Source organism: Hippopotamus amphibius, chromosome 5 (genome assembly GCF_030028045.1).
Source record: "Hippopotamus amphibius kiboko isolate mHipAmp2 chromosome 5, mHipAmp2.hap2, whole genome shotgun sequence".
Classification (NCBI taxonomy): Eukaryota; Metazoa; Chordata; class Mammalia; order Artiodactyla; family Hippopotamidae; genus Hippopotamus; species Hippopotamus amphibius.
In genome coordinates, this window is record NC_080190.1 from 81,497,226 (window position 1) to 81,511,060 (window position 13,835).

Sequence of the window (13,835 nt, forward strand, 5' to 3'; positions counted from 1 at the left end):
AGTCCTTATAGCACATGCATCCACCCACTGTTTGCCAGGAACTGTTTTAGGCGCTTGGGTGCAGCAATAGGGAAAACAGTCTCTGGAACTGTAGAGACTTCAGACATGTGCTTACAAACTGTTTTAATAAACAGCTGTACTGCATTCTAACAAAAAGGAGCCTGAACCCAGGTGCTGCAGGAAGAATTGGAATCACCTGTTTCCTAGGTAATTATACCCTGGTAGGATAGTAAGCAAAAGTTTGATTCAGCACGGTTCTTTAATAACCTATTTATTTTAAAATGTGTTCCTAATGATGTTTGTCTCTCTTTTGTTGTTAATCTCATATAAAGTATTTCATCTGTTATTATTGATGTATCTAACACACAAAGGAAACTGTGCAAATCAAAGACTCGGATCAATGAATTATTATAAAGTGAAGAAAACCATGTAATCACCACCCAAGGAAACAGATTTAATGGAAAAAGAACATCCAACTTTGGAAGGATTTTCTTTTTGTTCTGAAACACCAGTTCTCCACATCTGGAGTCTAGATGTTCCTTGAGCTATCTAAACTGATGCCTGCTGGTAGCTACCAGAATTCCAGGTGTAACATCAAAATAAAATAATCCAATCTCTGGTGAACCTTGCAAATGCAAACAGCTTCAGTGATGGAAAATGTTACAATATTAGCATTTTAAAATAAATGTTTTTTTTTTAAATAAAAAGAGTATGCATATGACCGTGTACATGTTTCTTTCTTTTGGAAACTACTTCTGTGGGTTTACCTAGCTATATCAGCTGTTCTTGATTCCAGTTTGCATGGAAGTGAAAGAAATCCGGGTGGAAGGCCCTACCTTACCAGTGATGCAACGTTATACATGTTGCAGAAATGATGGTAACAAGTCGACTGAACAAATCTGACTTTTAGATGATTCCTTTTCAAGCAGCAAGAAACGGAGGCCATCTGACTTGTGTATATCCAGGCTAAAGGGAGCCCTGGAGGTCCTGTGTGGGCACACACCAATTAAGCTGAGCACTCACTGAAATTGCTTTCTCAGACAGGATGGAGAATGATCGATCACGAGACCAACTGTACACATATTAGACTGAAAGAGTTCACAGGTAACTCTGGCCCAAGGCCATTGCCACTTCATTTCGCGGGCTGAAACACCTCAAGTGGTTAATTGAGGGGGGAAAGCCACTTAATGCTTTGCACAGGGAGATCTTCCAGCTGGGTCTCACGTTGCTTTACATTTATGGAATGGTGGCAGGAGGGGGAAATTGGCCTGCAGGTGCATGGTTGAAGATGGGACTTTAGAAACTGCCAGAGAGTTTAACAATAGCAATAACGACAAAAAAAGATCAAGATGCTCAGGGTTCGCCCAAGATCAATCTCTTCGAATCTCTGGAGGTTGGAGCCCAGGCATCAGGCACGTTTAACCAGCTAACTCTGCTCTGCAGCCACGGCTGACAACACTGGGTAAATAGTTCCAATCGGTAGCAAAGCCTCCTCCCTTGCGGAAGGCTTCCAGGGCCCAAATCTCCCCTTCAGGAGAGCTGTCCCCGCAGCAGCCCGGGGGGAATTTCAGCTTGCAGGTCCGGTCCCAGGGGCAGAGCTCGGGCAACGGCGCCCACCTGGGGTAGGCCTGGTTTAGTAACACGCTTTCACGCACATCTCGCAAACACCCCAAGGAAGTCCGACACAGAGGTTGAAGCACAGGGACCCACAGTGCACCTGACCGACACCCTCCCAACCTAAACAGGCGGATGCCGCTAGCGGGGCACCAGGGCTGAGAACGGACGGCGCACGCGCGGACCCAGGCTGCGCGCGCAGGGCGCATGCGCGGCCGTGAGGGCGGTGCTTCCGGCCGGCGGAGGTGGGGACTGCGGCGCTGGGGGTGGGCGGATCCTGGGTGGCGACCCCGACCCCTGCCCGGCTCGGAGACTTCGCCCCCCCGACCCGCGACCCCCACCAGGGCCGTGGCCCCCACCCCGGCCCACGCGTATGGCCCGGCACGTGTTCCTGACGGGGCCCCCAGGTAACCCCGCCAGGGTCTGCGCCTCCGCGAGGCCGAGGGGTGGGCGTGGGGGGCGCCCGGAGTGGGGGCGGGGGCGGTCGGGTGCTCTGGGCGAGGGGCTCCGGCCGGTGGCCTCTGCAATTCCCCGTGTAAGGTGCAGGCTTGGTGGTCTCAAGCCTGCGTATCGTTTCGAAACGTGCGTATCGAAAACGTGATGGTGAGTCCATCAGGTGAACGAAGTGAAGCCAGAACCCCCTTGCGATGAGGTCGCACCCGGGCTTGGATGTTAACTAAGCAGGGCTGGCGGCAGCAGGAATGACGACCGCAGTTTTGAAGCTGTGATGCACACGAACGATACTTCAGGGTCTCAGCCACCACCGCGATGGAATCGAAGGTGTTTGATGTCTGTCGCTAGTCATACGTGCTTCTGGCCTGCATGTATCATCAAAGAAAGGGCGGAGTTTCAGCTGCAGGGTAGTGAAACCAAACACGCAACCCTGTGCCTCATCCACGTTCACTGACCCCCTGAATTCCCTCCATCAGTGAGGTCGCAGGTTGAGAGTCCTGGTACCTACAGGACACCCCCATCCCCTCTCCAGATCCTGCCTCTGTGCGGGTCTCTCCTAGTGCACATCCCACAACCCTTGGGCTGTGAAGTTTTCACCTTTGAAGGGAGATAGTATGCGTTCCAGTGAGAGACTGGAGGAGGAGATAGATGCCTTTTAAGCCAAGATGCTGCACGTGGATAAGATGTTACTAAAAGAAGAGGCAGGAAGGTGGTGGCAGCATCAGATAGATTAAGGACCCCCGGCCCCCCCCCCACAAAAAAATGAGTTGGGCTTGGAGCGCAGAAAGTGATTTCTTCAGCATCCTTGCAGTTTTCAAGTTACCTGTGAGTTCAGGTATCAACCATTGTAACCCTGGGCCTGAAATTCTCTTTCACTTTATTAATTATCTTTAGCCTTAAGGAGCAAAGGCTAACTTAATATTGCAGATTCTGGAATTTTATTTTTACCAGGCAGTGGGGGAATGGTGAGGAGGAGAGTGTTTTGAGAAATTTCTAATATCCAGAGGTACTCCCTCGTATTGTAAAGGACTGTCTTCTGAAAGTTGGTTTGTCAGTCCTTTATTTGCAACTTGGAATGCAGTTTTCTCAGCAGGCTGGCCCCAGGACATCTATGTGTTTCATAGGAGAGGTGGCTGGTTATCGTGATCCGACCTGCCTGAGTCCTGGAGGTGGGTGGGGACAGAGGCTGGCCTGGCCAATACTGGTTCTTCTTTCTCTTTCCTTCTTTAGAAGTTTTATGTACATACACATAATTGGAAGACTCATTCCTACAGTATAACGCTCTTAAGCCTGTCCTCAAACCCACAGACCTTCTCTTCCTCCCAGTCTTCCTAACACAGTTATGCTGTAATTTTAATTATTTCAGTGGTCAGTGTTTACAGTATTATGACTGTAAAAGCTAATCACAGAAGAGCCTTGGAGTAATCTATAGTTTCTTTTCCCTTTATGCACAGATTTTTCCCCTTTGGAATTGTCGTCTAATGTTTATTTTTCATTGACTGAGTTTCTTTGTCACCAGCTCAATCCCAAACTCTGCCTGCTGTCTAAATCTCTACACGTTCAGACCATAGGTATCTTCTCAAAGAGGTCACTTTTTGTTGTACACACTGCCAGGGCTCCGCCCATGTGTCCTCGGCACTTAGCATTTTTTCCAGCTTCCAACTGTGTAGCCTGTGACCCATCCTGGAGAGCTTTCTCTGGTCCCTGGAGCCCACTCTGCCTGTCCACAGGGCACACAGGGCAGGCCTGAAGGGCCGGGGAATTCCTTCCCCCAGGAACAGCCTTGACACATGATAGGTGGAAGTGAGCAGGTAAACTCCTTACTTTCTCACCCATCAGACAGGAGAACTCAGAGCCTTGAGTCCAGAACTGTCTCCTGGGATTAAGTGGGATTAAGCTTCCCACTGGTAATTTATTTGATAATGCAGTTATCTTCCTACCAGCGTGTCATGTTGGGGTGTTGCTTCCCAAATTAAACTGCCTGCACTTGAGTCTTAATTTCAGGGTTAACTTTATGGGAGAACCAGAACCAAAATAATTCTGAAGCTTTCTGACCTCTTCCTGTCTGTGCATGCTGTGGGGCTTTCCTTTTGGGATCTGCTTCACACAGGTCACTTCTGGGTAGCACAGACAGCTCTAAGGTAGCAGCTTAATTAACGGAGGTGAAAAGTTAACTGGGGATTTCCCTGGCGGTCCAGTGGTGAAGACTCAGCCTTCCAGTGCAGGGGTGTTCGATCCCTGATTGGGGAGCTAAGATCCCACATGCTTCACGGCCAAAAAACTGAAGCATAAAAAAAAGAAGCAATAGTGTAACAAATTCAATAAAGACTTTAAAAATGGTCCACATCAAAAAAACCCAAAAATCTTAAAAAAAAATAACAATTAAAAAGAACTTCCCTCGTGGTCCAGTGGTTAAGACTCCGTGCTCCCAGTGCAGGGGGCGTGGGTTCGATCCCTTGTCAGGGAGCTAGATCCTGTATGCCACAACTAAAAAGATGTCACATGCCACAATTAAGACTTGGTGCAGCCAAATAAATAATTTTTTTTTTAATTAAGAGGTTTCTAGAGCTGAAGAGGAAAAAAGGAACTTGAGCCAAAGCCTCCTTTTGCTTTAAATAGTCTACCTAACAGATAGGACCCACAATGTCCCGTTTTATTACAGCTGTTCCATTTTGTCTTTTGCATAATGTAAATAGCTTTGTTTTTTCTTAAATTAAGAGTAATACCTACTCACTATAAGACCAAAAAAGACCAAAAAAAATCAAGAAAATTTTAAAGAAAAAAAGTGAAGATCACATGAGTTTCCAACATATGGAAATAAATGCTGTAAACTTTTCTGTGTCCTTCTTGACATTTTCTCCTATGGATACATACATACTTCACTTTTTTTTAAATTGAGGTGTAGTTGATTTACAATATTTTATAAGTTTCAGGTGTACAACATAGTTATTTGCAGTTTTTAAAGATTATACTCCATTTACAGTTATAAAATATTGGCTATATTCTCTGTGCTGTAAAATATATCCTTGTAGGTTATTTATTTTATGCATAGTAGTTTATACCTGTTCTCTGACTTATTTCAGTAAGCATAATACCCTCTGGGTCCATCCATGTTGTTGCAAATGGCAAAATTTCATTCTTTTTTATGACTGAGTAGTATTACATTGTATATGTGTGCCACATCTTCTTTATCCATTCCTCTGTTGATGGACATTTAGGTTGCTGCCATATCTTGGCTATTGTAAATAATTCTGTTATGAACATTGGGGTACATTTATCTTTTCAAATTAGTGTTTTCATTTTGGGGGGGTATATACCCAGGAGTGGAATTGCTGGATCATATGGTAGTTCTATTTTTAGTTTTTTGAGGAACCTCCATACTGTTTTCTTCAGTGGCCGCACCAATTTACATCCCCACCAACAGTGTACAAGGGTTCCCTTTTCTCTACATCCTCACCAACATTTTTTATTTGTGGTCTTCAAAAAATATAATGGAATACTACCATGTGTGTCTGCTGTTTCTTAACCTGTTTTTTCTCCATATTTTATTTTCATACATTGTGGTCTGTTTTCCATGCTAAACAATAAACTGTTACCATAGGTAAACAGCATTCTCTTTAATGGCTGCACGCGATTCCTGTGTGTTTATGTCATTACACATGATACCACAATTTAACATTCCCTCACAGATCAACATTAAGTTGTTTCTGTGTGTCGAACAATTGTAAAGAATGCTGAAGTGAACACCCGGTTTCATTTATCTCTGTACTGCTGTCAGATTCGTTACTGGGGATGAATTCCTAACTGTGGCATTGCTGTGTGCTATGGCAGGCATGTTGAAAAGGCCCTTCACCGAAGTCCCAGCTTACACGTCCGTCAAGGCCACTTGCCTGTGTGAAGCAGATTCTCAGTGACTGTCCTAAAGCAGCAGTTACTGAGGGACAGGGCTGGGGTTACAACCCTACATAGTTCTTTCCTAGTCACGTGAGCATGGGTTGCTGTTCATGTTCCAAAAGACCAGATGCCACTGTTTGCTGTTGAGAATTTTGGAGGAGAGATGCTTTAAATGAGAATAACAGATCATGTTTTATTTCAAGAAAACTTAAAAGGCTTCTTAGGGAACCCTGATGACTGTGTGGGCAGCCATAGGAAAAATATGACTTGCAACCCTGTCGTATCTCAAAATAGCTTAGTTGCAGACCTTTTTTTCCCCAATTTTTGGGTAATCATGATGCCATTGACTTTATAGGGGAAGGAGGCTCATATAAATGAAGTCATGGTGGCAGATGAAGGCCTCTGTTAAAATGTGTGGTCCTTCCTAGTTTTGTAATCATGGATAAGTTACCTAACCTCTGTGTGCCTCAGTTTCTTCATCTGTAAAATAGGGACAGGGATGGTAACTGCTTCAGAGGATGGTTGTGAGGATTTCAGCAACAAAATGCTGTGAGGCATGCGAGACCAGGGCCTGGCTCCACAGTGTCAGTGACTAGTATTGTTATGTTACTTGTAAACACACAAGCGTTAATCAGAGTAGTCCAGGGGCCAGGCTGGGAGGAAAGGAAGGGGTCCTGGCTGGGGAGGTTGAGGGGGTGGAGGTGCTACAAGTTATAATTTGGGAAGGGTTTGGGGGCAAGCCAAAGGAATCCTTGGGAACACTCTAGGAAGTGATGGAAGGGGTGGCCACCCTGATGGGATTGTTCTCGTGGGAAAAGTTGAAAAACTGCCATTTCTAGTGGTTTCGTGGTATTTAAGGGTCCCCTTTTCTTTTTTTTTTAATATTCATTCAATAAATATTTATTGAGCACCTATATTATACCAGGCACGATTTGGGGCACTGGAGTACATCAGTGTACCAAAAGAGAAAACCTCTGATGTCATAGTAGAGGGAGACACACAGTGAATGAATTAATACGTTTATACAGTATCAGGTGATGATACATGATTTGAGGTAAAATAAAGCAGATGAAGGTAATAGAGACCAACAGTGTAATACAATAACTATATATACACATATACCATTTTTTCCTGATGCACATAAAATCAACACATAACTGTTAGGATGAAAATGTTGGTTCAGGTACCATCTGGAAGAGTCCCATTTTCGAGAGACACACAATGTGAGTTTATGGAGGCATGAAGGTATGTTCCCACTGTTAAACGTAGGTCCAGAGTGTCTTGAAATCCTAACTTAAGGCATCCAGCCTTTGACGGAAGCTTGACCAGCTTTACTTTCTAGGTGAAAAAATTTGCTCCCTCAACAAGAGTAAACCTAGGAGGAAATAGAAGCTTGTCTCGTAGGATGTAAATTGCACTTGAGATTGTCATCAGAAAACCACTCAGCTGGTTCTCAGATCCTGTATATGACAAAACTAATAATGCTTCAAAATTTAACAATAAAGTTCAAGACACCATCCATAGTTCTATTAATGCTTGTTTCTACTTGAAATTAAAAAGTTTTAACACCTGGAGCAATCAAAATTAAGTGAAGTTAATATTCATAAAAGCCATTTGCAGCCCGTTTCTCTCCTCCTGGTGACTGCTGTGCTCCAGTAAGACAGTGGTTCCTAATGGGCTTTTTTTTTTTCTTTTCTTTTCTTTTTTTTCAGGGGTTGGAAAGACAACACTGATCCAGAAAGCCAGTGAAGTTTTAAAGTCCTCTGGTGTGCCTGTCGACGGGTTTTATACAGAAGAAGTCAGACAGGGAGGAAGAAGGATAGGGTTCGATGTTGTCACGTTGGCCGGCATCCGGGGACCTTTATCCAGGATTGGGTACTGCAGCTTCATTTCTGTGGTGTTTTATTCTCCCTTGGCCCAGGGCTGAGCCAGGTGACCTCTTCTATTTTGAAGAATCTTGAGCCTTTACAGCTTTCTTGGAAAAAGAAAACAGAGGTTGCAATCATCATATGAAAAACAAAGTTGAAAACATCGTATTCCACTTAGAACGTATTCCACTGAGTAGTAAGCTCTTCTTACTTGGTACTTTGTAGCCCTGTCTTGCCTGTCACTCTTCTAAGATAGGTGATGCGCTAGCTCCCTGGAGGTAACTGCCAGGCCATGGGTGGTGGTGTGCACACCGGTGTTAGCCCTGCTCTCAGGAGAGGACGTGGAATCAGATCAGCTTTGCTCACTGCCACTTTCTGTGTAGGTGATTTTTAAGGATGGTTTAGCACACGCAGAAGGCCAGCAGCTCAGTGGAGCAGCTAAAAATCAGAAATCAATAGAGAGATCTTTCAACAAAGGATGTTCTGTCTTTTCTTTCAGGTCAGAGCCTCCATCTGGAAAGCGTGAGTGCCGCGTTGGGCAGTATGTGGTGAATCTGACTTCCTTCGAGCAGCTGGCGCTCCCGGTCTTGAGGAATGTGAGTGTTGTGTTCCTACCTCTGGAGCCCGTATGTTCTTGGTGGGAATTGCTTGCCATGGGAACAGAGTGGCTTTCGCGCTTATAGAGAGGCCAGTTTTGCATTTACAGCTTAAAAGTCTTCAACTGATTGAGCCTCAGTAAGGATATGCCACATAGTTTACTGTCACTCTGAACTACAAGTAAATTCCTTGTTACAGAAATTCAGCACATGTAAATATTTTATATTGGGAGGGCTCTGATGCCTAGCTACCATGGTCCCCGAAGATAAGTGTTTCCTCTGCCTCCCCCTTGTTTGTATCTTAACCCTGTTTTCACAGCATAACAAATAAACATTTAGGAAGGTAAAATGTCATATGAACATAATGGTAAGCACCTAACACAGTTAATCCCTGTATTACCTGTTATTTTTTTAAACAGCTTTATTGAGATATAATTCACATACCATACAACTCCCCATTTAAAATATACAGTTCATTTTTTCCTCGTGTATTCAGAGGATTGTACAACCAATTATCACAGCCTCATTTTAGAACATTTTTGTCATCCCCAAAAGAAATCCCATACCCATTAAGCTGTCTCCATGCCTCCACTACCCTGCTTTTTTGCCTGTAGATTTGACTATTCTGAATATTTCCAAAAAAGGGAAAAGTACAATCTGTGGTCTTTTGTGACTAGCTTATTTCACTTGGCATAATATTTACAGAGTTCATCCATATCACAGTACATATGAGTACTTCATTCCTTTCCCTGGCTGTGTAATATTCCATTATATGGCTATACCGTATTTTATTTATCTAGTCTTCAGCTGAGGAACATTTGGATAAGTTTCCATGTTTTGGCTATTGGAAATTATGCTGCCCTGAACAATTGTGTACAGGTTTTTAGGTAGACATCTGATTTTAGTTCTCGACTATATACCTACAAGTGGAAATGCTGGGTCATGAGGTCATTCTATATGTAACTTTTGGGGAAATTACTAAAGTGTTTCCCAAACCAGCTGTGCCATTTTACATTCTCACCAGCACTGGATGAAGGTTTCAATTTCTCCACATCCTAGCTAATTGTTATTGTCTGTCTTTGTAATTGTATCGATTAGTCTAGTAGGTGTGAAGCAGTATCACATTGCGGTTTTGTTTTGCATTTGCCTATTGACCTGTTGATACTGAGCATCTTTTCATGTACTCACTGGCCATTTGTATATCTTCTTTGCAGAAATGTCTGTTTCTTTTGCCCATTTTTTAATTTGTTTAGTTGTCTTTTTATTACTAAGTAGTAACATTTCTTTATAAGTTTCCGATACCAGTCTGTTATCAGCTATATGATTTGCAGGTATGCAGTTGGTTCTCCGTATCCATGGTTCCACATCTGTGGATATGAAGGACCAATTACTGTGCCATTTTATGTGAGGGACTTGAGCATCCTTGGATTTGGTGTGTGGGAGAAGGTCCTGGAATAAGTCCCCCATGGATACCAAGGGACAACTGTATTCATCTACTTTGTAGTTGTCTTTACTTTCTTGATGTGATGACACAAATGTTTTTATTTATTTATTTATTTGGCCACACCGAGTGGCGTGTGGAACTTCCTCAACAAGGGATCAAACCTGTGCCCCCTGCAGTAGAAAGGCAGAGTCTTAACCACTGGACCACCAGGGAAGTCCACAAATGTTTTTAAAAGTCCAGTTTATCTATTTTCCTTTTGTCGTTTGTGCTTTTGGTGTTTTACCAAAAAAACTTTGCCTAACACAATTTCAGGAAGATTTACTCCCGTGCATTCTTCCAAGAGTTTTATAGTTTTCTCATGTATTTAGACCTGTGGTCTGCTTTGAATTGATTTTTGTCTATGACATAAGGTGTAGATTGAAAGTCATTCTTTTGTGTATAAATATCCAGTTGTTTCAGAACCATTTGTTGAAAAGACTGTTCTTTCTCCATTTCATTGTCTTGGCACTCTTAGAAATCAATTGACCATGAGTATAAGGATTTATTTTGGACTTTCAATTCTCTTCTGTTTATCCTTATGTCAGTTCTATCTATTCTTATATCAGAACCACACTGTTTGATTACTGAAACTAGAATTTTGATAGAGAATGTATTGAATCTATAAATCAATTTGGGGAGCATTGCCATCTTAACAATATTAAATCTTTCGATCTATGAACATGACATCTTTCTATTTACTTAGACTGCCTTTAATTTTGTTCAATCATGTTGTTTTGTAGTTTGCAGCATATGTCTTATGCTTCTTTTTTAAAATTTATACCTTACTATTTTATACTTTTTGATGCTATTGTAAATGGAATTAGTTTCCTAATTTTAGTTTTGGAATGTTCATGACTAATGTATACAAATACTGTTGATTTTTCTTTATAGGTCTTGTATCCTGCAGCCTTGTCACACTAATAGTTCTTTAGTAAATTCCTTAGACTTTTCTATTTACAAAATGATATCACCTGCAAATAGGGCTAATTTTACTTCTTCCTGTCCATTTCGGGATGCCTTTTATTTTGTTTTCTTTCCTAATTACCTCAGCCAGAAGCTCAGTTCACTGATGAATAGAAGTGTCAAAAGTGGACCTCCTGGTCTTATTCCTTGTCTGGGGAAGAAAGCATTCCGTCTCCCACCATCATGTATGATGTTAGGTGTAGGTCATTTGTGGGTGGCCAACACCAGGTTGAGGAAGTTCCTTTCTGTTTCTAGTTTATGGTTTAACATTTGTTTTTTAAAGTGAAGAAGTATTTGGTTTTGTCAGATCCTTTTTCTGCATCTATAGTGGTGATTATGTCATTTTTATCCTATATTTTATTAATACCGTATATTACATAATTCATATTTGGATGTTAAACCAACTTTGTTTCTTGAAATAAATCCCTCTTGGTCCTGGTGTATGTGTATTTCTTTTATATGTTGCTGGATTCTGTTTGCTAGTATTTTGTTGAGGATTTCTGCATCTATATTCATAAGGGATATTGGCTGTAGCTTTCTTTTCTTGTAATGTATTTGTCTAATTTTGATATCGGGTAAGTCTGGTCTTGTAGAATGAGTTAGGCAGTATTCCTTCTCTTCTAATTTTTGGAAGAGTTTGTAAAAGATCGGTGTTAATTTTTCTTGGAATGTTTGGTGGAATTCACCAGTGAAACCATGTGGTCCTAGGTTTTTCTTCATGGGAAGCTTTTTAATTTTGAATTCAATTTCTTTGTTATAGGTCTGCTGATTTTTTATTTCATGTTGAATCAGTTGTGCTAATATGTGTCTTTAAGTAATTTATTTGTCCATGTCATTAGATAGTAAGTTATCTAATTTGTTGACATATGGTTGTTCATATATTCCCCTATAATCCTTTTTATTTTGTAAGATCTGTAGTATTTTCCCTTCTTTCATGCATTTTAATTATTTAAGTCCTCAATTTTTGGACTTAAATAATAGCTAGAGGTTTGTCAATTTAGTTGATCTTTTCAAAGAATCAACTTTCGGTTCTGTTGATTATATATTACTTGTTTTTTGCATTCATGCATCAAATATTTGTCAAAAACTGGATATACAGTCATGAACAAAACACATTTTCTACTGTCTCAAAACTCTCATTCTAGTGGGAAATGTGGACGTTAAACAAATAAATATATAATTGTCGTAAGTGCTGCCAAGAGAAAAATCGGGTGCTATGAGAGAGGAAAGAGGAGCTGACTTTAGATCTGGCGACCAGGAAGGAGCTCTGAGGAGGTGATATTTGGGCTGAAATGGAAAGATGAGAGGGCATCGTCACTTCCGGGAAGGAATACTAGGGTGTTGTATGGGGAGTCTGGGAACGGGGCCCTGGGCAGGAGCAGGTGGAGAAGGAGGAATGGCTCGTCAGCTGGGTAGAGTCACGTGATGCAGGCTTTTTGTGGAACATGTTAAGGAATATGGGTTTTATGTCATCTATTACAGCTTCGATTAATTTTGTGAAAATTGAATAGTATGGCCCTGTCTCAAGAGGCAATTCTTTATAAACTTTCTGGCGGTCTCCATCATACCAGCAGTCAAGTCCAAGGTCCTCCCAGTGGCCTCCTGCCTCCGTCCTCCTCCCCATCCTCCCACACGCCGGCTCAGCCTGCTCCCCTCGTGCCAGGCCGCCAGCCTTCTGCCCTTGGCACTTGCCATTTCTGTGGTTGGCAGCCTCCTCATATCTTGGCCCCTCTGCTCTTTTTTGACATTCAGGACTCAGCTAAAATGGGCAGTGGGGGGCTTTGGTAGGTGCCCAGGGCTGCTAGAAAGGTTAGGTGTGCCTGCTGAGGGCAGCTTCTGACTCCGAGGGCCGGCGGGATGTTGCACTGGGTTTGGTAGCGGCTGCGGTTCCTCCGAGCCCACCTGCTCCTTGGCTTCGTCCCTGCTGCCTGCTCCCCTAAACTTTTTTCCTAATTTCTTCCTCCTGGAACTTTCTCTCGTTCCTGTGCTGGGGGCTCTCGTGCCTGTTGTACTGCATGGAGGCAGTCGAGAAACATGGTGTTTTTCTCTCTAGTTCTTTTCCCATCAAATACCTACCTCTCTACTTAAATGTTCAAGAGGCAAGTGAAATACTTCAAATGAAATTCCAGATGATGTCTCTGGCTTTGAGTACTGGATCAATATAAGGAATTGATTTTTACTTACCTTGCTTAGAGCAGAAATCCTAGGAGAGCAGTGTGCACATACGGGCTTGATGTCTATCTGCAGGGTTATATAAGAACTCATGTACTGACTGGAATAAGAACTTGAATCTCTTTTTTGTTTTTCAAATTAAAAAAGAAAGAAAAGCAGACTTTTCCAATATTTTATACTTTGATTACAAAACCCAGGCTTTCACATTCTAGGTAGGAAAAGTTCCCAGGCTGCAGGTTCTTACCCAGTCAAGGTCATGAGTTTCTTTTCTGAAGCAGAAATTTTTTCTCCCATCTCATGATTTTACTGGGGACAAAGAAAGGAAAAGGAATTCATGTTTTGCCTTTATACGAAAGGAAGGAAGGAAGGGAGGGAGGGAGGGAGGAAGGAAGGGAGAAAGGAAGGAAGGGAGAAAAGAAGGAAGGAAAGAAGGAAAGAAAAAACAGAGAAAGAAAAGAAACAAAGTTGGTTCCTTGGTGGTGCATTGGTTAAGAGTCTGCCTGCCAGTGCAGGGGACATGGGTTCACTCCCTGCTCTGGGAAGATCCCACATGCTGTGGAACAACTAAGCCCTTGTGCCACAGCTACTGAGCTCATGTGCTGCAACTACTGAAGCCCAAGTGCCTAGAGCCTGTGCTCTGCAACAAAGAGAAGCCACCGCATTGAGAAGCCCACACACTGCAACGAAGAGTAGCCCTTACTCACGGCAACTGGAGAAAGCCCGTGGGCAGCAAGGAAGACCCAACGCAGCCAAAAAAATAAAATGACCAACTAAAGTAAACCAAAAGCTGTA

The 13,835-nt window shown here is 42.6% G+C and overlaps 1 protein-coding gene across 2 annotated transcripts in view; it reads left to right on the top strand.

Annotated features, from left to right (window-relative positions):
* The first annotated feature begins 1,815 nt into the window (after positions 1-1,815).
* Positions 1,816-13,835, top strand: part of NTPCR (nucleoside-triphosphatase, cancer-related) — a 36,185-nt gene continuing 24,165 nt past the window's right edge. Inside the window, exons 1-3 of one of the 2 annotated variants that reach the window (XM_057737514.1) lie at positions 1,819-2,021; positions 7,674-7,836; positions 8,329-8,425. In XM_057737514.1, the coding sequence (XP_057593497.1) occupies positions 1,988-2,021; positions 7,674-7,836; positions 8,329-8,425 (294 nt within the window). In that variant the 5' untranslated portion in view covers positions 1,819-1,987. Of the gene's footprint in view, positions 2,022-7,673; positions 7,837-8,328; positions 8,426-13,835 lie in introns of both variants that reach the window. The other variant, XM_057737513.1, reaches the window with a different exon arrangement.